Source organism: Tupaia chinensis, unplaced genomic scaffold, assembly GCF_000334495.1.
Source record: "Tupaia chinensis unplaced genomic scaffold, TupChi_1.0 Scaffold143593_1, whole genome shotgun sequence".
In the NCBI taxonomy this organism is placed as follows: domain Eukaryota; kingdom Metazoa; phylum Chordata; class Mammalia; order Scandentia; family Tupaiidae; genus Tupaia; species Tupaia belangeri.
Genome location: NW_006203439.1, coordinates 239,378 through 263,911, shown reverse-complemented (window position 1 = coordinate 263,911; position 24,534 = coordinate 239,378). Strand labels below are relative to the sequence as shown.

At 39.0% G+C, this 24,534-nt stretch overlaps 1 protein-coding gene across 1 annotated transcript in view; it reads right to left on the bottom strand.

Moving 5' to 3' along the window:
* The window catches only part of MORC1 (MORC family CW-type zinc finger 1), a 195,307-nt gene that overhangs the window by 123,658 nt on the left and 47,115 nt on the right, over positions 1–24,534 (bottom strand). The window contains exons 9-11 of the mRNA XM_006164206.1: positions 17,731–17,856; positions 1,798–1,877; positions 795–865 (exon numbers count right to left, since the gene is read on the bottom strand). Of these exons, the coding sequence (XP_006164268.1) occupies positions 795–865; positions 1,798–1,877; positions 17,731–17,856 (277 nt within the window). The remainder of the gene's footprint in view (positions 1–794; positions 866–1,797; positions 1,878–17,730; positions 17,857–24,534) is intronic.

Sequence of the window (24,534 nt, the reverse complement as noted above, 5' to 3'; positions counted from 1 at the left end):
GTGTGGAGTGACTCAGAAGAAAAGAGCTTTGTAAGCTAGAAGCATTGTTATTAATATTCATAATTACGGTATACAATTCCTAGCACTAGATAGAAAGATTGCTTATTAGTCATCTCCTTGCTTTCCCATTTATTTAGGTCCACAGGGAGCTATAATTTGAACAGATATTTTCAAGGAGACTTGATAGGCTAGTTTTTTTTCCTGCTAGCGTTTCATTTTCTCCTTTTCTCATATCATTTTCTTTTCTATTTTAAAGAAACTGGTTGTGATGCTCTGCCTCACTGTTCCAAATGCTTCCCATGTTGTTGTGTCATCTTTTCTGTCAATCTCCCCTTTCCTTCTCACTTGCTGGGTTTTCCTCTCATTTCTCTGCTCACATCTATTCTGTTCACCTGTATTAAAATCCACTTCATTTTCTAAGTTTATTTGTGTTTAAAATTTTAGGAAGTAGGAACCAGCAATTGGTGTAATGGCTATGTCACTGGACTCCTATGTAGTTGATCGAGGTTGGAGTCCCAGACCCGGTGGCTTGAACTCACGCCGGGCGCGTGTGTGTGCATGCCCAAGATCTCGAGAGGAGAATGGAGGAGAAGGGATTGCAGCATGGCCATCCCCATTTGGGGGGTGATTTCTTGCTTTCTGTCTGCCTCTTTCTGGCGAGTACATGCACCTTATAGCAAAAACTTCTCCAAAAACAAATTTCTTTTTTTTAGGAAGTAAACGTTAAGCTATAGCTATGTCCAACAAAAAGCAAATGATTGTCATTTAAGAAGATTACTCTTCTCCTGTCATACCTTGGCAGAAGACAAAGAATTTCTGTCAGGCTGGTTTACTTTGAATTGAACTTCTTTCAACACAAGTTCAGCTGGAAGCAGAAGCAAGATAGTTAAAAGACAATTAAGTTATTTTGCATAAGTTTTAGTGAGCATTTTCTGTACATATAGCCAGGACCTGTAAGAATGGCAAACAGATTATAGTCTCAGAAAACCTTATGTTCATTTCATAGCTTCATGTGTAACACTTTAAGTCTTCTATTTTTCTCCCTCCTCAGCCTGACCATATACAGGGCATAAAGATGCACATGAAAGTTCTAAAATCAGGAGTGAAACTTGACTGAAGATGTTCATGAAATATGGAAGTGGATTGCCATGAATTGCCATACCCATAGCAAAGTGATTAAGGGAGCCAGATTCCACATGGCCAACTGTCATTTGAACCCAGTCTCTGCAGTTCAAAAAACATGGAAGGCATGTGTATGTGCCTGCCCCCAATCCTTGACAGGATGGAGAGATGGAGACCAGATTGTGGTGTGACCATGCCTTACTGAGTGGTAATAATTTCTCCCTCTTTCTATCTGTCTCTCTCACTTGCTAGTGAGTGCATGTGCCCTGTGGCAATAAAAACAATATAAAACTACACATATATGGAAGTAGAGCTACTCCTCAGTCCCAGATAACCAGAAAAGTATAGCTTTGTCTCCACCATAGGAGGAGTGACTATGTCACAAATCCTTCTTCAAGTGAGGTTGATGCTGATCTCTAAAATGACATAACACAGCATTATGACAAGCAGGATTTCTAACATATATGCATCTATTTCCAAGTGTGCTCAGAATCATAACAACAAGTAAACCATAATAAAATAAAGATAGAAGTGGAAAGCATGTGTTATGAAGTTTTGAACTAGGAACTGTATTTTATTAACTGGCTAGAGTAATGTGTGTCTCAGAAAAAGTGTGCAATTAATGTCTACTGAGTGAGCGAACAAGAATGATGTAGACCATCAGTAATCACATACCACTTTTTACTGCTTCTTCTGCCTTCTTAACTTCATTTTTAAATGCTCCTTTAAAAGAAGATGTGACATACAGATACTTTCTATAAAGAAAAAAGAACACGATCATGTCAGATTAACATTTAAAGTACATAATGAAGGAAGATTCTTTAGGAAAACTATATACTCTAGAGATATATAAAGAAAGATCCATCGAGTAAGTTACATCTTGATGGTAAATTAGCAAACTTTATGTCTAAGAAGAAATTCTTTGACTTTTAATTTTTGGCAATTTTGTTTTTGTTAAGAAACTTTAGGAGAGAGGTAAGAAAATCTCTGCCCACACAAATGTTCACATATAAAACAGGATAATATTTTTAAAAAGAAAAATTTCTATCCAACTGCTCCATTATCAAAGCTTCTGGTTAATACACATAATTCTCTTACTCAGATCATCATTGACACTGAATAAAAAGTGCTTCTCCCAGTCCCCAAACAATTATTTCTAACTGAAACACTCAGAAACACACATTAAAACATCATTTCAAACTACAAGATCCAGCCAGTGTGGTGCAGCAGTAACGCTAGTGTTCTGCAGAGTTAGAAGCCATGTGGCTACAGTTGTTGGGATCCCAGGTTGGCCTGAAAAACTCTCCAGGTGGATGTGTAGGCATCCAGGATCCTGAGTGGAAGGAGGAGCTGGGGGGAGGGGGGGAGGGAAAGGGTACTGAAGTATGACAGAATCCTAGCAAGGGCCCCTTTCTTTTCCTCTCTCTCTCTTTCTATCTCATACATGCACTTTCCATCATTAAAAATAAAGGAAAAAAATAAATACCAAAAACAAATTTTCTACTTTACTGCTCAAGAAGCCTGCTTTTAAGATCAATTGTTTTAGTGATGGCAAAGACACTCAGATCAATCAATGAAAAAGACAAATTTATATATGCATATATCCATAAACTCAAAGAGAACAAGGTATCGGTAAGAAAAGTTCTGTAGAACAGAAGTTCTCTGAATGCATTTGAAACTATATCCATCTGTTACAGAAATTCTTGGGATCAGGGTTTTAAGTGTTGGTTTAAGTAACTTTGGAGAGGATTCCAGAATATTTGATTTGAGGATATTGAAAGTTCTGTACACCTTATTCTATACTTTCGCCACCTAAAGACCAAGAGTTCACCATTTCCTGACATCATAATGTTTAGAAAGGCATTTGATGGTTAATTCTGTGTCAACTTTACTAGGTAAGGGATGCCCAGATAATTGGTAAGACATCAGTTCTTGGTGTGCCTTTCAGGGAATTTCTGGAAGAGATGAATCAGTGGACTGAGTAAAGATCCACCGTCACCAGTGTAGATGGGAACTGCCCAACCTACTGAGGGTCAGAATAAAATTAAAAGTTGGAGGAAGTGCAATTTTCAATCACTGTTTACACTCAGATGTTCATTTATCCCTACCCTAGGCATTAGAACTCCTAGTTCTCAGGTGTTCAAAGTCTAGAACATAGACCAAGGGGAGTCAGTCCCCCCGTTCTCAGGCCTCTTGCCTTGGACTAAGAGTTACAACTTGGCTCCTTTGGCGCTCAGACCTTCAGATTCAGGGTGAACTATGTCACCAGCTTTCCTGGGCCTCCAGCCTGCAGAGAGTAGATCAAAAGCAGGAGGACTTCTTGGCCTCCATAACAACACAAGACAATGCCTGTAATAAATCCCCTCTTTAATCAACATGTACGTTCCACTGGTTCTGTTCCTCTGGAATACTCTAACAAAGGTGTCAAATTTTTCAGCAAGAGGTAGGTAGAGATCTGCAGAATGTTTCTTAAAGTTAAAATGTGTTGGGCCAACCTGTGGCCCTGTAATTGAGGCAGCTAGATCCCAGAGGGTCACTGTGTGGTTCCAGTTCTAGACCCAGAGGCTTGAAAACACACTGGGTGCATGTGTGTGTGTGTTCAAATTTCCATAAGGTGGGAGAAATGGAAGAGAAAGGATTGCAATGTTACCATGCCCTATGCAGAGTGCTTTTATGCTTTTCTTCTCTGTTTCTCTGGAGAACGTACTCTCTCTGGCAAATTAAAAATCCAAAACAAACAAACAAAAAAACTCAAAACAATAAAACTATGTTAAGACATATACAAGGAGGGACCAGCAATTAGTGTAATGGCTATGTTGCTGGACTCCCATGTAGTCGACCGCAGTTTGCTTCCCGGACCCAGTGGCTTAAAACATGCCGGGCACATGTGCATGCATGCCCAAGATCCCAAGAGAAGAATGGAGGAGAAGGGATTGTGGCATGGCCATCCCCCCTGGGGGAGAAGGGATTGTGGCATGGCCATCCCCCCTGGGGCATGATTTCTCGTTTTATATGACTCCGTCTGTCTCTCTGTCTGGCGAGCACACGCACCCTATAGCAAAAACTTCTAAAAAAAAAAAAAAAAGACATATACAAAGAGATGATTGCTCAGACAGAAGGGAGAATTTAAATCCATACACCCCAATGAGTCTATGCCAAGGACAGGCAATATATGGCACATAGGTCAACCTGGGTCACTAACTTCTTTTGGTACTGCCTGAGACATAAAAATAGACATTTTTCCATTTTTTAAACAGCTGTAAAAAAAAAAAAAAAGAATATGAGAAATGATTGAATGTGTCTGATATCTACTATCAAGGCTTTTATAGAAAAGGTTTACCAGCCCCTGGAATCTAAGAGCAATGACTTTTAAATGACAGCTCAATCTAGAATTGCCTTTATAAGTGCTGACTTCTAACCAATGCAAGCAGTAATGAAAATTCTTCTCTGTTTGCTGGTACAAACAGGTCACACGTAATTTAAATGTTTGTTAGCTGAAGTCATTTATAGTTTGTTTATTTAAGATTCACTTCCATTATCTCAACAGAAGCAATACAGATCTACTCAAGACAGAACAGCTTCTCAAGTAAACGTTAAGAATTAGACTGCCAGAAGTCCATCTGACTGAATGACAGGCTTAAGAGTAAGGCTGGGAAATTTGCTTCATTCATTCATTTTCTGTAATTCACATTCTCATCTGCAAATGGGCACAATAACAATGGTACTATCTTATAAGGCTGCTACACCAATTAACAATGTCAGCACAGATAACGAACTTACAGCAATGCTGGTTAATAGTAAATACTTGATATATGTTATTATCTAATCCCCCCAGTACATGTTTTAGAGCGAAGATACACTGGGGATGAAAAAATAAAATGAACAGCTTAATGAATTACTTTTAGGAATCTGAAGAATTATGAAAAATTTGCAAAGTTATCTACATGAAAAGTTTAATGTAAAAAAGTAGCTAGGAGTCTTCTCATACTCCTTTATTTTGATGGCTTAGTAAACAAAGTTACAATAACCTACCTTTGTATCTGTTATTTATAACTTTAATGTTCATTTTCAGAAAAGATTATACACATTAACAACAACAAATCCCAGTTTCTTACCTTGGTTTTCCTTTACAATGAACATTACTCACTTAAGTCATAAACTAGATGTACTCCAAATTAAAGTAAAACTTAAATTTTAAAATAGAAAATTATTGATCACTAAATACTAGAAGTATTGTTTGTTTTTAAAAATCATATATTAAATTAATGTGATCTGAATAATTCATTTTAAAGCAAATCATTTAAAAAAGTTAAAATGAGGGACCAGCAGTTACCATAATGGCTATGTCGCTGGACTCCCACGTAGTCGACCGCGGTTCGTGTCCCGGACCCAGTGGCTTAAAACTCATGCCGGGCGCGTGTGTGTGCATGCCCAAGATCCCAAGAGGAAAATGGAGGAGAAGGGATTGCGGCGTGGCCAGCCCCCCTGGGGGGGGGGGGATTTCTCGCTTTCTGTCTCTCTGTCTCTCTCTATTGGTCTGGCGAGTGTATGCGCCCTATAGCAAAAACATCAAAAAAAATGTTAAAATGAAATCAAAGAGAAAGCAGGTACCTTCCTATTGGGCATGGTCATGCTGAAATCCTCTCTCCTCCACTCCTCCATCCCTCTAGGATTCTGGGCATGTATGAACATGAACCGGGCATGTTTTTCAACCTACTGGAGCCATGTGGGTTCCACGTCTCTATGCATGGCACTTACCCACTGTGCTACAGGGCTGGCCCTACTCTTCCTCATCTCTACTCATTTTCTTCTATGTACCTACTACTTTCCATCAATGACATTGCATTCAAGTGTTTTTGTTATGTCTACTTTCTTCATAAAACATTTTATTGAATTTTTTTTTCTAAAAGAGCTACAAAACATAAAGTCAATGAAGAAAATGAAAATAAAAATAATATAAAAAGTTTGCTCCTTAGAGTAACAAAATTTAAAAAGAAAATAGTATGAATAGCAAAGGTTGATTTGTAAGTAGACGAAAGGGCACTCTGTTGTTTTTATTTTTAAGAGAGATTTGTGTTATATTGCACGTGCCAGAGAGACAGAAAGAGACAGAGAGACAAAAAGCGAGAAATCACTCCCCAGAAGAGATGGCCATGCCGCAATCCCTTCTCCTCCACTCTCCTCTCAGGATCCTGGACATTCACGCACATGCGCCTGGTGTGAGTTTAAGTAGCCAGGCCCAGAACTCAAACCACAGTCGACTATGTGGAATCCCAGTGACATAACCATTATGCCATCTGCTGGTCCCAAGGGCACTCTTAAATAGTACTGGTTTGAGAATAAACTGGCTTCTATTTCCTGGAGGTTAAATTAACAATAGAAATCAAAATTAATGATGTTCATACCTTCAGACCAAGAAATTTACTTCTATAATCTGTTTTATGGAAATAATTTCCTACTAGCATAAATATGTATGTCCAAAAATGCCCAAGCATTGTTTGCCATGTAAAAAGTAAAAATCCTAAATGTACAGTAATAAGAAAATAGTTAGGGCCAATCCTTGGCATGGTGATTAAAACAGCTGGATCCCACATGGCCATGCAGTTTGAGTACCAGACTCAGCGGCCTGAGAAACACTCTGTGTGCACATCTGTGTACCCAAAATCCTGAAGGGAAGGAGAAATGGAGGAGAAGAGATTGCAGCATGATCATTCCCCATGAGGAGTGCTTTCTTGCTTTCTCTCTCTCTCTCTCTCTCTCTCTCTCCGGTGAGTGCACATGCCCTATAGCAAGTTTAAAAAGATAGTTAAATAAGCCAGAGTACTATACAATATACTAAACAAGACAGAGAAAGATCTCCAAGCAGCAACTGTAAATAAAAAGAGCAAATTGCATTCAATTTTTTATTTACAGAACTTTGTAGGGCTCACCCCATGGCATAGAAAGAACACACTGCTCAAATGCAGCTGTTTCCCACATGGCTTCCACAGTTCAAATCCCCAGCCAAGTCAGCCTGAAACATGCTGGGCATGTGTATGAGTGCCTAAGATACAATGGACTGGAGGAGCAGAGTGAAGAGACTGTGGTGTGCCTACAAGCTCTTGTACAGACCCTACGAAGGGTTCTCTATCTCTCTCATACACACACACACACACACACACACACACCACACACACACAAGTTATCTCAAGAATAAAAAAATAAATAAATAAAACTAAAACAAACAGAAAAACCAACTTTGTCTGCATGTAAATGTACCCCCCAAAACAAAATCTGGAAAGATATTTACTAAACTCCTAGGACCCCTTTGAAAAACTATGGATTGGGAACCAGCAGTTAGTGTAATGGCTATGTCGCTGAACTCCCACATAGTTGACCGCGGTTTGCGTCCCGGACCCAGTGGCTTAAAACTCATGCCGGGCGCATGTGCATGCGTGCCCAAGATCCCAAGAGGAGAAGGGATTGTGGCATGACCATCCCCCCTGGTGATTTCTCGCTTTCTGTCTCTATGTCTCTCTCTGTCTGTCTGGCGAGCGCAAGCTCCCTATAGCGAAAAATCTCTCCAAAAAAAAAAAACTATGGATTGTTACAACACAGAATGAATGAAAAAAGTTATTTGATTTTTTTCATATCAAATTCTTTACTGTTTGAATTTTTATTAAACTTACTATTTTAAGAGCAGTTTAGAACTTCCCCCCTCATGAGAAATAAAAATATGAAGAAGCATGGAGTGAAATTACAGGTTTTATGTTGCTGAAGTAGAGTATAGTATAATACAGCATTTTTCAGTGATTTGATCAGAACTTGCAGAAATTTAATTTTATTGTACATTTCCATGCTTACAATATTTCTCCAAAATGTTTTTGGCTAATATAAATATGACATTTTAAAATTTTAAGCTGAAAAAAATACTAATATAGTCATCAAGGGCTGGCCCCACTGCACAGTGGTTAAGCCGAGTGCAGAGAGTGCCAGATCTCATATGGACATCCGAAGTTCAAATCTCAGCCCCAGGGGCTTGAAAAATATGTCAGGTATGCGTGTCTGTGTGCCCCGAGTCCCGATAAGATGGAGAAATGGAGAAAAAAGGATTGTGGAAGGACCAAGCCCCATGGGAGGGTTTCTCTCTTCCTCCCTCCTCCTCTCCCAGTCAATCTCTCCCAGGCACGTGCCATCTGGCAACTAAAAAAAATAATAATGAGTAGATACAAAACACTTTTCAAATATTATTTGTATGTCTAGATGGGTGGTACTAGAGGGTTTGGGGAATTCCTAAAAAATGAGAAAACTATTTCAATAGGAAACCATCAAGGTAATGTTCCTAAATGATTTTAAAAGGACCTATCAGAGCTGAGTGATTGCAATGCACTCACCTGGGCTCCTTTCAATGTTGTGGTTCTAAAGTAGTGTTAATGAAGAATGAAGTTCTTCAGACAAACACTTTGACTCTGTCTCCCTGAAAGAACGTCCAGAGGTGACCCATTTTATTTCCCTCTCTAGTCCTAATGTGCAGAGATTTAATGCCTGTACGCATTTGAGACTTACTTCTTTGCTAAAGCTAAAGAACTCAAAGCCAAAGAAAATCATTAATGTTTGCTGCCTAAGATCAAGTAATATATCCATGTAGTAACTTGTCTGTATTATATGTACAATATTTAAGACTCCAGGAATTATTAACTTATAAAATCTTTAAGTTGAAAGAGATCTTAATCTCACCAAGCCGAAATGCCTCCACAAGTAATAACTCCTTTAACAGTCTAGACTATTACAGTGACAAACTCATACTCTTCTTCTGTGGGAGGCCCTCCCACTGTGGAAGGGGATGCCCAACTTCCTTAATTTCATACCACTTTCACGGCTCTCTCTGAGTTGTTATACCTCGCACCATGTGCGTCTAGAAAAACCGTATTTACTGTCCTGGACATGTTGGATTTAGTATTCCGGACTTTTGATCTGTTAACTGGACCAGGAACTGGTTGTTCAATCAAACGAAGTTAGATAAGCAGCCAAAACCCTAGAGAGTGGTTTGTCCACAGATTCTGCCCAAATGGTAAGCTTCCAATTCCAACACGGAAAAAGAGTGAATGGAAGGTCCTCCCAGCAAATACAGCTCAGCAGAGCCCAGGTATATCCTAAGCAACAATGAGTTATTGTTTCAGTTTCCTGGAGCATCCATTCATGGAAACAGAGTCAAAGATGATGGCCAGGTGGCTGTAATGGCTCCTATTACTTGACTTCTTTGAATAGCCTAACAATAAATGTCAATACAAAAAAGGCCATCTGGTTCAAGATAAAAGGAGCAATAGGGAAATCCTACTATCCCAGAGACAGAAGGACCGACAGGCAGGCCCTTGAGCACAGCTGCAGGAACCCCCACCCAGTCAGTTGTGGGGGAGGAGGGGCTCTAATCTTCAAGAACCAATACCTGGCTCCTGCAATCTCAGAGAAAGAAGAAGCAATGGCGTGACCCTGTTACTTCAGAGAAAGAAGGAATAACAGGGAGACCCTGCAATCAGGCAGGCCCAAGCCAAGCCACTTGACTTCTTTGAATAACCTTACAATAAATGCCCACAGGAAAAGAAAGCCTGCACAGTAACAAGTTGGCATGGTGCCAAGTGGTCTACCACCTTACAGTCTACCTGTCAGCTCAACCTTCATCCACATGGGAGCAGTTAGGTTTGGATATACAAGAACCAAATACCTGAAAATAGGAGACCACGAAGGAATTATATTTCCCCCTAACTCCCTTAGTAGTAAAAGCAGAGAAGCTCCCCTCTGAAAGCCTGAACCCAAAACTCCTATGGATTCTACACTCCCACACACAGTAGAGAAGGGAAAAAGGCATGGAGCTTACGCATATCATAGAGAAGTGAAGGAGCGGAGCACACAGCTACAAAAATAAATTCTAAAGAAGTAGAAGTAAGTATACCACAAAATGACTAAAAATCAAAGCAAAGCCATAAAAAAAAAATAGGAGAAAATCAGGAAATACCTCATCCTCAAAGGATTTAACTCTTCACCAACAAGAGATAAAACAAGAAAGATTACAGAAATGTCAAAAAAGAATTCAGAATATTCATTATAACAAATTTCAATGAGATACAGAAGAAAATGGGTAACCAATTCCAGAAGATGAGAAAATACTTCCATGACTTGCAAGAGGAACTCCACAAAGAGACACACTAAAAAATAAAAATAAAAATAAAATAAAATCAAACAGAATTCCTGGAGATAAAGAGTAAGATGCAGAGGGGCTGGCAGGTGGCATTGTGGCTAAGGACCCTGGACTTCCACATGGCTGACTACAGTTCGAGTTCTGGACCTTGTGGCTTGCTTTCTCACTTACTCTTACTCTCTCACACTCTGTCCTTTCTGGTCAAATTAAAATAAATAAATAAATAAATAAGTTAAATAAGATAGTTCTTAAAAAAAAAAAAAAGGAAGATACAGAAAATAAAAACCTCCCTCAAAAGTATCAACAGCATATTAGACCATGCAGAAGAATCTCCAACTGAAAATTAAATGTCTGATTTAGTCCAAGTAACCAAAAAGAATGGAAGAATAATTATTAAAAATGAGAATGATACATGGAAAATCCTAGGCACCATTAAATGGTTGAATATTCACATAATCGGTATTCCAGAAGGTAGAGAGACAGGTAAACAAATAGAAAATTTGGGGCTAGCAAGTGGCATAGTGATAAAGGTGCTGGACTCCCACATGGCTGACTATGGTTTAAGTCCCAGACCTGGTGGCTTGCTTTTTCACTTTCTCTTCCTTTTTCCTCTATGGTGAGTACACGTGCCCTACAGCAAATTTAAAAATAATAATAATTTAAAAATTAAATTCAATAAATAATTTTTAAAAAAACTAGAAAATATTTTTCATAATATATTAGCTGAAAACTTTCCAAATTTAGAGAGGCACATGGACATCCAAATCTAGGAGATAAAAAGGACACTAAATAGATATTAAAAAGATCCTCTCCAAGGCATATCATAACCAAATTGGTAAAAATCAAAGACAATGACAATATTCTAAGGAGAATTTATATATTTATTATAACCATTACTTATTATATAAAACTGGATAATGGAGGGAAAGTCCAAAATGTTACAGGTAGCTGAGTCAGTCTTTGTAATGAATTTTTCAAAGGCTAAAATCAAGAACTTTATGAAGCCTATAAATCACCAAATCTGGGACCAGCAGGTGGCTTGGTGGTTAAGGCGCTGGACAGTCCCACATGGCTGGTCATGGTTTAAGTCCTGGACCTGGTAGCTTGCTTTCTCACTCTCTCTCTCTTTCTCTGTCTCTCTCTGGTCAAAGTAAAATAGATAAATGAATAAATAAAATTAAATTAAATAATTCAAAAAAAGAATTATTTAAATCACCAAATCACTGGCTTTACCATGTTCTCACTCTTAAACACCTCTAAAAATGGCAAGAGAGAAACGCCAAGTTACTTACAAAGGTTATTTCATTAGATTAACATTGGATCTCTCTCTTTTTTTTTGGAGAGGTTTTTGCTATAGGGCACGTGCACTCTCCAGACAGACAGAGACAGACAGAGAGACAGAAAGCGAGAAATCACCCCCCAGGGGGGATGGTCATGCCGCAATCCCTTCTCCTCCATTCTCCTCCTGGGATCTTGGGCATGCACGCACACGTGCCCAGCATGAGTTTTAAGCCACCGGGTCCGGGACGCGAACTGCGGTTGACTACGTGGGAGTCCAGCGACATAGCCATTACGCCAACTGCTGGTCCCAACATTGGATCTCTCAACTGAAATAATTCAGGCAAGGAAAGAGCGGGAAGGCATATTTAAAACTTTGAAAGAAAAGCAATTTCGGCCAAGAGTACTATATCTGGCAAGATAATCCTTCAAATGGAAGGGAGAAATAAAATCACTCCCCCATAAACAAATGCTGAAAGAATTCACCAAAACAAAATCAGCTGTTTAGGAAATACTTAAGGGAATATTACACCAGGAAAGCTAAAGGAGAAAAACAGAAGTAAGAGAACACGAAACAACTAGAAAAAAGGTTTAAGTCCAGACATACTGATAACATTTTATGTGAGGACTAAGTTTCCCAACTAAAAAGCTAAAAATGCATATTCAACTATTTTACACATAAGAGGGTTTAAATACAATTTCACAAATTATTTGATAGCTGTCTCCACAGGTTTCAATTTACATATTTATTATAACCATTACTCATTGTATAAAACAGGTAATGGAGGAAAAGTCCAAAATGTTATAATTAGTTGAGTTTTCCTTTGTAATTTTTTGTTGTTGTTGTTCTAGAGAGGTTTTTGCTGCAGGGCACGTGTACTTGCCAGAGAAACAGAGAGACACAAAGTGAGAGATCACCCCCCATGGGGGATGGGCACACCACAATCCCTTCTCCTCCATTCTCCTCTCAGCATCTTGTGCACGCGTGCACAGGCGCCCAGTGTGAGTTTAAGCCACTGGGTCTGGGACTTCAACTGCAGTCGACTACATGGGAGTCTAGTGACATAGCCATTATGCTAATTGTTGGTCCCTGTAATGAACTTTTAAAAGTCTAAAATCAAGAACTTTGTGAAGCCTATCAATTACCAAATCACTGGCTTCTCCATGTTTTCACTTTTAAACATCTCTTTCCAGGACCAGCAGATGGTGTAATAGTTATATCACTGGACTCCATGTCGTCAGTTGCAGTTAGAGGCCCAGACCCAGCGGCTTGGAGCTCACACCAGGTTTGTGTGCATGCATGCCCAAAATCCCGAAGGAGAATGGAGGAGAAGGAAATGCAGCATGGCCATCTCCTCCGGGCATATTCTCTCTCTTTCTTTCTCTCTCTCTCTCTCTCTCTCTCTCTCTCTCTCTCTCCAGCAAGTGCATGCACCCTATAGCAAAAATATCTCTTAAAAAAAAATCTCTTTCCAATGTCATTTTGTTTTTGCCCTTTCAAGGATATATTGTTATCGACACTACAATATTATGGCTTTACACGAACTCATGGATGTATGAATAAGTGTTTCCTTTTTCTAGCTCCTCCTAACGAGCTGCTGTTATGTGCAGTTTTACCTGTTTCTAACTGGACGAATGATTGACAGTCACATATTTTTTCAGATTATAAACTCTTACCTCCCACAGTCTTTTACATGGAAATTACAAATTCTTCTCCCATTGGCTATGTTAAAATATTGTTTGTTAATTTATGAGATCGTTTGTTGCCTGATTTGTAATCAATATGCTTTTCTTTAGAACTGTATCTCACAGTACAGAATATCATAGGCGATTCAGTACATACTTGCAGAACAACCACTGGAGCAGGTTTCGAATGTTCATAACATATGTCAAATGTTGAGGATGGTCATATGTTTATATAATCAATTTGATTATTATACACTATATACTGCATAATGTATAAACATGTATAATGCACAAACATTACACTGATGTGTTAATATTTACATATAAATCATAAATTGCAATAAGTATTTACAGAGAAAAAAGAAAAAAAAAACACTTTTGTCTAAATCAGAGGTTAATGTTGTTTCTAAATGTAAATTAATTTTTAAAAAATGATTTTGAGGGACCAACATATGGTGTAGCATATGGTTACATTGCTGGACTCCCACATGCCTGACTGTAGTTCAAGTCCTACACCCAATGGCTTCAAACTCACACTGGGTAAGTGTGTGTGCATGCCCAAGATTCCGCGAGGAGAATAAAGAAGAAGGGACTATGGCATGGCCATCTCCCCTAGGGGAGTGATTTCTCACTTTCCCTCTCACTCTGTCTGTCTCTGACAAGCAAAAGTGACCTAAGGTAAAAGCCTAAAAAAAAAAAATGTTTTGATATACAGAAAAACTTTTGTGAGGTAAAATTTTTGTCTTAAAGTAAATGACTGGAGTATCTCAGAATAAAAGAAAAACAAGGACCAGCAGATGGCGTAATGGCTACATTGCTGGACTCTTACGTAATCCACTGCAGTTTGAGTCTCAGACCTGGTGGCTTAAACTCACACCAGGAGCATGTGCATGCGTGCCCCAGATCCTGAGAGGAGACTCGAGGAGAAGGGACTGTGGCATGGCCACCCCCCCTCGGGGGTAATTTCTCGCTTTCTGTCTCTGTCTCTCTCTGTCTTTCTGGTTAGCACACATGCCCTATAGCAAAAACCTCTCCAAACAAAAGAAGAAAAACAAAGAAGGAACAAATACTAAAAGTCTAAACTATGAGTTAAAATTTGACTTATGTTAAGAGTCTAAAAAGTTACAAAGATTAATAAAATTAAAGTTTTTGTTGAAAGAAAAAAAAAAAAAGGCAATCTGTGTGCTTCTTGTAAAAACAGCCTAACATGCATGTTGAGCTTCCCATAACTGTATTCTACTTCTACCAAGTTGCACCCAAGTTGCACCTTTGGGAATTGCAACTATTATACAACAGCCTCTCCCATTTTCACTCAGTCCCTAAGTCTTCTCTCCTTCAAGGGATGATCCTCAGTTCTCTCAGTGATCCCTTAACAGATAGTTACTGTCCTATGAGTTAACCACATTTCAACAAGTCTATATCCTCCCTAAAAGATTCCCATGTGAGCTCTCCCTGTGGACACAGTGTGAGCAGGGCATGGAAGATGGTACTATCACTACTTGGAACTAGCTAAATTTCATGACCATTTTTAGCAATCCTGTCACACAACTGGTTTATGATAACCGTGGGATCAAGTAAAGAATCTACGCATTTTTTTTTTCATGTAAGTCACTGTCAAGTCTATATTTACACAATTTTTTTTTCTCTAAATGAGATCTGTACATTATCTATATCACATTTCTCTACCAGACTTCAACTCTTTCATATGTTATTTTTGTTATGCCTGATATAAGATATTTTTCCCAGTTCAAAGTCAACTATAAATTCAAAAAGTATACATGTCTGTTGTTTTATTCAAGTTACTGAAAAAATACTGAATAGAATGTGATCAAAGAAGGAAACCAATGACATGACACCAAAAATACCCCTCTAGTCTTCCCCCAAACTTGCTAGACACACTGGGGTAAAACAGCTAGAACAATTATAAAGGCACTTACATGGATCCAGTCATTTTCATGTTTGTCACAAAAGTAGAGAAAAATAACTGATCATGAAGTGTAGTCATTTAGTTTTTAAGAACAGCACTTATGACTTACAGATTTATTTTAGGGGTACCTTGGTTTTCCATTTCATTTCCAGAAATTTATGGCGTCAGGGTGGCCAAGAGGAAAGACCATTTAATCACTTTCTAAAACCCTTTACTTAGGTCAAATAGGGTCATCCTAGCTCTTAATTTTTTCTGACACAACCATTAGAGCCATAGTGCCTTTTAGAAAAGAAAACAAAAAAGTAGGAGTTACTTCAATGGAATGAGATAACATGGAGGAAATTCCACATTTTTCTTATGTGAGAGTGCACCACCAGGGAGCCTATAAGAGAAATTATATGCAAGTAAATACGGTAAATGGAAAGAGGCAGGACACAAGACATAAAGTCACGAAGGAATAAGCCTTTCCATACTCTAGATATCAAGTATCAGAACTAACCATTTGTCAGAGCTGTGTATGAAACTTGACAAAGGTTCAGCCTCCTTAAATTTATTTCATTGGGACCAGCAGTTAGCATAATGGCTATGTCACTGGACTCCAACGTAGTGGACTACAGTTCGCGTCCCAGACCTGGTGGCTTAAACTCACGCCGGGTGCATGTGCGTGCGTGCCTAAGATCCCGAGAGGAGAATGGAGGAGAAGGGATCGTGGCGTGGCCATCCCCCCTGGGGGGTGATTTCTTGCTTTCTGTCTCTCTGTCTCTCTCTGTCTATCTGGCGAGCGCACGCGCCCTACAGCAAAAACCTCTCCAAAAAAATAAATTTATTTCATTCACTGAACAACAAATACATATATATATATATATGTATATATATATATATATGTGTGTGTGTGTATATATATGTACACACACATATATATACACATAAACATATATAAAAACACAAATCTATATACACACATACATGTATAAAAATGTAAAAATATACATAAATGTATGTATGTCATAATGTATTTTTCTTAATTTTTCTATAAAATAATTGTGTCATGACTTTCCAATGGCCATATACATGTACACACACACACACACACACACACACACACACCTACTTCATTGTACACATACTTAATACCTACTTCCTAGTAGGTGCATAAAAGTGAATAAAAAATGTACTAAAATGGGAAATAGTCATCACTTGATATAAGTAATTTAGATAGATAAAATTCAGTTTACTAAATTTCCCTCAGAAAACAGAGACAAATCCATATTTTTTATTGGTATAAACTAGGTTTTACCCTAAGTCACTAAGAGAAGAACAATTTAATTTGAAAAGATCAACTATATTTATTGATCCAAGAGACTCCTGGTATCTCAAAAGAATGAGACTGATAAAAAGAAAACGTTGCTTTGATATTTGTTAGGAAATACACAGACTGATTTATAGAAGAGTATGAGGCTTGGTATACTTCATTTTCAAAAGATTATCTGCAGTATAATCAGAAATAAAAAGTAAAGCTTTGAGGAATCCATTGGTATGTAGTCAGGGCATATGATTCAGAGGTCTGTAATTTTTAATATTAATATCTAGATGAGTGATTGCAAGGTCCCAAGCCCCATCTCATAAAAATAAGACAACATGACAAATGTAGTTCTATTATAAAGAGTTAATGTGGTATAGGGGAAGGGGAATGCAATTTGTATTGATAAAGAATTTAGAGCCAGATTTGAGTTCTTGTCTGTCTTGACAATTATCTCTAAAATGATGATAAAATTTAACCCACAGAGTCACTGCAGAAATCAAATGGAAAAAAATACTAGTAAAGGGATATATATATATATATATATATATACACACACACACACACATATATACTGTGTACATGCATTAAATGTTTCTCCCAATAGATAATAAGTTTTTCACAACTAGAATTTTATTTTTCTTAAACATTGTACCTATCACAATCTCAGACTCATATTTCAATAAATGTTTATTATATAAATCAATGACCACCCAGAAACTATACCCAAAAAATGACTGTTCTGATTGTAAGCACATTTGGGCAAGACACGTTTTATAATCTGCAATATAAGCATTAAAAAGTTTGCATTAAAATAAAAAAGGTAAACAAAATGTAAATGAACCAGATGTGTATTTATAAATACATTCATTCTATGCATATAATATAAACATGTATGTATATGGCTTAATAGTTAAATATTGTGTAAACAGAAAATGTAAGTGAACTGTGATTTTTTTAATAGCACTAACCATAAGCAAAGCACCTGAGAGTCATGTAAGTGAAAAATGAATTCTTACTTGGGCTGATCACTAACTTAGCATGTTCACTGCAGCGTACTGCTATTACTGCCAAATATTTGTGGCACATGATTACACATCAGCAAACCTTCCTAAAGGCAGTTCGAATATTCATTACAATGTAAAAATCTCACTATCAAAGTCAATGTTCTCACTTTGACAATTTTGGGAAGCATATCAGTTCTAAAAATAAAATCGATCATGATAAAGGAAGGCAAGTTACCTGGGGCTGTAAAGGCTGTAACACAGGTGTTTTGTTTTAACTCTTTTGGCTTGAATGAATATTCTCATCCAAGGGTCAAAATACAGAACAGATGTGTAGGCTCTAAATGACCATCTCTCCGGAAATCTGGAATAGAAAACAACAAAGGACACAATGTGGAGGACACAACCACAGTGTCTTCCTGAGAAGTAAACATCGGACCACCAGATGAAGACAGAACCTAGGTTCACATGAATCAAAGCATTTTCACTGAGTTTCTCCAAGCAGACAAATATAATTAAACTTTTTCATTTGCTTTTAAAATTATGAAAAAGAAGCATTATATGTCATTCCAGAAGGGCAGTAAGTATGAAAATAAATATTTATGACCAGCTGAGGGGAGGCGTCTGAGGCTATGGTAAATTAAGGAGGAAAAGAGAAAAATAAAGGATGGGAAGGTGGTAGTAAAACAGCAGCAGAAATGATGTACACAGACGATGAAGAGAACTAGCCCTATAAAATTGTGTGTGGTTGGGGGACCAGCAGTTAGCGTAATGGCTATGTCCCTGAACTCCCACGTAGTCGCTGCAGTTCGAGTCCCAGACCTAGTGGCTTAAACTCACTCCAAGCATGTGTGCGTGCGTGCCCAAGATCCCAAGAGGAGAATGGAGGAGAAGGGATTGCAACGTGGCCATCCCTCCTGGGGGGTGATTTCTCACTTTGTCTCTCTGTCTCTCTCTGTCTGCTTGGTGAGTGCACGCGCCCTATAGCAAAAACCTCTCCAAAAAAAAGAAAAAAAAAATTGCGTGTGGTTGGAAAACCACTGTGTCACAGTACACTAACAACTCCAGGGCCTTCCATATTAAGGTCATTTATGAACTGTAAGTCCTCTCCAATTAGACAAGAAACGAAGATCAGGAACAAGTCCAGCCATGCTTAAGAAGTGATGCTTTTTACTACTGGGTCACAGGAAAGGCTCCCAGAGGTCTACAGGGTCAAATGGAGAGCAGTGAGCTCAGATCTCTCTCTTTTACAATTCTACCTCAGTCCAGAGTGAGACAAAGACGAGGGAAAGGAAACATCAGGCCCAACAAAGGGGATTATGCCACTGCCAGTCAGTAAAAAAGGACAGACTACTACTAAATTCTCAAAAATAAAGATGAAGTCAGAGGTCATCTTCTCCATACAAATTACATAAAAGTATCGGGAACCAGCAGTTAGCGTAATGGCTATGTCGCTGGACTCCCACGTAGTCGACCGCGGTTCATGTCCCGGACCCGGTGGCTTAAAACTCACGCCGGGCGCATGTGCGTGCGTGCCCAAGATCCCGAGAGGAGAATGGAGGAGAAGGGATTGCGGCGTCACCATCCCCCCTGGGGGGTGATTTCTCGCTTTCTGTCTCTATGTCTCTCTCTGTCTGGCAAGCGCACGCGCCCTACAGTGAAAATCTCTCCAAAAAAAAAGTATCTAGTCCGTGGTTATTATTCTATAAATACTAATGCATTTATTATTATTTTTTTTGGAGAGGTTTTTTTCTACAGGGCACATGCACTTGCCAGAAAGAGAGAGAGAAACAGAGAGACAGAAAGCGAGAAATCACCCCCCAGGGGAGATGGCCACGCTCCAATTCCTTCTCCTCCATTCCCCTCTCGGGATCTTGGGCGCACACGCACATGCGTGAGTTTAAGCCACTGGGTCTGGAACTTGAAGCACGGTCCACTACATGGGAGTCCAGCAACATAGCCATTGCGCTAACTGCTGGTCCCAATACTAATGCATCTTTAAAGTAACAGGAGAAGCAGTCTGCAATACAGTATTGCACTACAAGAATGTGGCTGCTTTCAGGATGCCTAAAGCTGCAAAATTAAACATGTCTTCACCTATTAAAACAGTTACCAACATTCTGAGAACTTCTGCTATTGTTTAAATCCTTTTTGGATCTCCTGATTTGCCCTTAGAGCTAGTAGCTCAGTACTGATACATCTTTTTCATTTGAAGATAAAAGTCAAAAGTAATTCAGAGATAAGTTTGAGATTCTGAGAAATGGTGCGAGTTCAAACTGTTTCAACAAGTTCTGGCTAAAAACTAAATATGGGACAAGTAGGCGGCATGGTGCTTAAGGTGCTGGACTCCCACATAACTTGACCACAGTTCAAGTACCAAACCTAGTGGCTTGCTTTCTCCCTTTCCTTCTCTCTCTCTCTTTCTCTCTCTTAGGTGATATATATAATCGAAACTTCAAAAAGTTTGTGGGAAAATGGAATTAAAGTCTGAGCTTATTTTGGTACAAAACTATTTTGAAAACCATGTACAGGCTTTTCATAATATGCATTTTCCATGAAATTTTTGAAGAATCTGTGTGTGTGTGTGTGTGTGTGTGTGTGTGTGAGAGAGAGAGAGAGAGAAAGAGAAAGAGAAGATTTCTACCTTTTTTCAATGTATTCACTAATAAATAAATATTTATAAGTAAATATTCATAGCATGCACGTTGGGGACCCTCAGGAGTTCACCTATGTTAAGAGAGTCACTGGAAGAGCAGATGGGTCTTATCGTATAACTACTCATGGCTAAGATTTATCAGAGTGTTGAGGAATGGATATTTTTTATAAGGAGAAAAGAGAGTAGAATCTGGAGGATTTCTAATATTCTCCCCCGCTCATGAAGGGTCACAGAGAACACATTCTTCCCCAGGTATAAATGCAGCAACACCGTGTGATGTTTGGACCTAGGAAAATTCTTTAGAGACTCAGAAACCATGGTTTTTAGTGGGAGCTAGTCACACAGAAATCTTCTGCCAGAGTGTATCTAAGTACTACAAAGAAAACAGGTTTTTGGCATAAGCCATATTATCTGCAAACTATCCTTATCGGTTAGGACAAGTTTTGTATCAATGTATGGAACTGTTTACCGGCCAAGTGCCCCAAAGCCAGCCACAGACCAACCTTTCGAGCAAGCCTTTCTCAAAGAGAGATTTTTTTTTTTCTTATAGGGCATGTGCACTCACCAGAGAAACAGAAAGAAAGTGAGAAGTCACTTCTCGGTAAGATGGTCATGCCACAATACCTTCTCCTCCATTCTCCTCTTGGAATTTTGGGCACACACATGCATACTCCTGCAAGCAAACTCTTCTAAGGATAGCCACCTGCTACACTATCTCCTCTTGACTCACATGCTTACTTTTACAAGTTCCTATTTATTTATGATGTCTGCCAGAAAAGACATAGAAAGCTAAATGCAAAAAACATACATGAAATGGGCCACCATATGGTAAATTTCAAACCTCTTTAAGATCCCTTATGAGCTGAGCTCAACTCACCAGCCGCTTCTCTTGCCTTCAATCTAGCTATTCATGGTTACTCTCAGTTCTCCAGACATGTATTCTTATCTCCAAGTTCTCTTGTCCCCTCCTAGTGAGCGCCTTTGTACCCTCCTTTGGGATGCCACTTTGAGAGTGCACCTGCTCTTGAAACCTTTCTCACTCTCAGGAGGGTGACGCTCTCCTGCACTCCCCTCCTGACCCTGTCACCTCGGCACTGCTGCCCAGTACTGGCACTGACTGTTTGCTTATTTACCTCTATTACCATCGAGCTGTAAGCTCTATCCTCACCAATTAATAATTGTTAAATAAATGACAACTGTTTAGGATTTTTCTGGCTTAATTTACAGGGAACAACAGAGGTTTCTCTAAGTAGGGTAGCCATTTAATGAAAGATCACCTTCAATGATGATGGTATCAGTCTTTATAAAGCAAGCCATTCCCTTGGGAAATTGAGATACAAATATGTTTAGTCAGGGCAGCTTCAGAAGATCAAAGAGAACTAGTCTTCGCTGCTTCACGTGTATTCCCCAAGGTTTTTCTTCTCTTGATTCCTCCTTTTGTTTTTCCTTTTGTCTCCTTAGACTTTGCCAGAAGTGTCCCTTCTTGAGCACTGTCTATAGTTTTCTCTCTCATTTTTTATTTAACTGGCTATACCAAGAAAATAAGAAAGCAAGGCAACAGTCCCTCTCCCCAAACACACACGCACACACAGTTACTTGACAGTTGTAAGGAAAAAGCAGAGTATTTTAAGGTAGAAATTGGCTTTGCAGTCTGTGGAATAATAGCAGTGTAACCAGAAGAGGATGAGTAGAATCAATACATCTGTCCCCTGCTCAGCACTGGCTGTTATTAAGATTCTAGTTCAACCTCTGGCTCTGGCTGTGTCCTCTGTGTGGTCTTTCTTCCCTCAGTCTGTCTACACTATCCTGCTGCTGGTTTACCTGCTGCTCCATGCGCAGTGTATCACAGGGAGGTCAGTGTGCAGTGGTTGATGAACTGTGTTAAGGGGAGGAGAGAAGCCTCCATGGCCAAGGTCTCATCTCCTTTATCTACTGATTCAGTCTCTGTGGCTAGAGTCAGGGAATTCAAAGTTTTTAAAGCTACCCAGAAGATTCCTTTAATTTTACCAGATTTGGAAACCACTGCCTGAGAGACCTAGTGAGAAAGGTGGTAAAAATGCAGGTTGTGTGAAAGAAGAAAGAGAAGTTTCTCATGGTTGTTTGAATCCAGGATATCAGCCAAGATATATGCCACCCATTCATCCACCCTGAGCACAAAGACAGCAGACTCCCACTCTCATCCAGTCTAAGAACTGACCTACCTGATCATGTCCATCACTGAGAAAGTGACTCTGAGCTGGAGACACCAGACTAACCAGGTTCCTTTTGGAATATCTCAGGAGTGCCATATTTTTATTCATGAAAATATTACATAACAAAAATTGTTTTCTTTTTTTTTGGAGAAGTTTTTGCTATAGGGCGCGTGTGCTCTCCAGACAGACAAGAGACAAACAGAGAGACAGAAAGCGAGAAATCACCCCCAGAGGGGATGGCCACACCGCAATCCCTTCTCCTCCATTCTCCTCTCAGGATCTTGGGCACGCACGCACATGCGCCCGGCATAAGTTTAAGCCACTGGGTCTGGGACGCGAACCGCGGTCGACTACGTGGGAGTCCAGTGACATAGCCATTACACTAACTGCTGGTCCCAACAAAAATTGTTTTCTAAATTTATTGCTACAGCCATTACAAAATCTCTACAGATTTTTTGAAGTAGAAATGAACAAAGTTTGTATTATCTTGAATATAAAGAAGTGCATAAAGATTTTTAACTACTTTAAAGTTTTTGCAGGGGCTAACAAAATTTAATCTTACATTCGATTATATCTAAGAAAAATATCAACTCAAAGAGGTAACATAAAAGAAAAGTGAAAATCTACACAAAATAATGCAAGTGCTTCGTTTGTGACGACCACGGGAAGGCAAGCAGCACGTTATAACAACATGAAGCTGTAACTTTCGATGCGTTCCTAGCCAGCTCAGTTAAGACCTAACTAGACGCATTATGGAATGCTGCCAATGACTGTCAATTGAGAAACATGCTGGCAACGTGGCCCTGAATCTCAAAACATTACTTAGCACAAAATTTCAACTCCATTACTGTGTATTATGTCATCACTCCAGAGCCGTTTTTGGATGGGTTTCCCTAGCTGCCTGAGATCTTGAGCCACTGTGAACTCCAGGCCTAAGGCAGGCCCTTTGATGGCAGCCAGTTCTAGTACATGTCTTTTTGTTCTTGTGGTTGTTTTGCTAGGTCTGTGCTTTCTTCTAGTTTCTCGCAAAGTTGCATATTACAATATTTAGAAGGTTTAAAAGATAATAAGTCTCTGAAAGCAACATGGCCACAAGGAAATTAGGCACATGACAGACTAGATGTCCAGCTCACCTGGTCTCTCAAGCAATTGCCCACACATAAACTATTAACATAACATGGTGCTTTAACAGACAAAAGGAGAAAAACGAAATCATCCCAACTGATGTCACAATGCACTGTACTTTAACAGCCATTTCCTCAAGTGAAAAATAAGTAAAGTAAAATGTGGCCTATAAACTAAAAATAAAATATTTCTCTATTTCATAAAAGTTACTGATTAACAGAACTAGCCATTTTGGGAGAAACAGAAATGAAGATTTTTCACTGATAATTCGACCTCCAGCACACAAAACTCACATGATTGAACTTCCAAGTTTGGGAAGAAACCGACCATCCACCAGATGACTAGAAATTGCTGCAGGACCCCAAGAAATATGGGAGTGCAGGAAAATACCTCTCCTCCAAGGGAAAAGTACAACTCTTCTTCATCCACACACAGTTCAATGGAAATCATGGAAATGTCTGATAAAGAATTTAGAACACTCATAATGGCAAAGCTAACAGAGATGGAAGAGAAGAGAGACAATGAACTGCAGAAGAGGAAGGAGAAAGGGGTTGATGAGTTCCAGGAGGTGAGGAAATTCATGCAAGATCTAAAAGAGGAAATTTACACTTTACAAAAGAATCAGATGGAACTGTTAGAGATGAAGGCTATAATAAAGGAAGTCAAAATCTCTCCTGAAAGCATTAAAAGCAGACTAGATCATACAGAAAATAGAATCTCAGGTGTAGAAGAGAAAATTGCTGGCCTAGAAAAATCCACCATGAAGACTGAGAAAATTGCCCAAAAATTTGAGAATAATACACGAGAAATACTAGATACCATCAGACGTCCAAACATCCAGATAATAGGCATCCCAGAAGGCGAAGAGACTCATAAAGTCATTGATAATCTATTCCATGAAGTTCTGCAAGAAAACTTTCCAAACCTAGAGAGGCACTCAAAGATTCAGTCCCAAGAAATACAAAGGACCACAAATAAAATCAACCCCAAGAAGACCTTCTCCAAGACACATTATAGCCAGATTGACCAAAACCACAGACAAAGACAAGATACTAAGATTGGCAAGAGA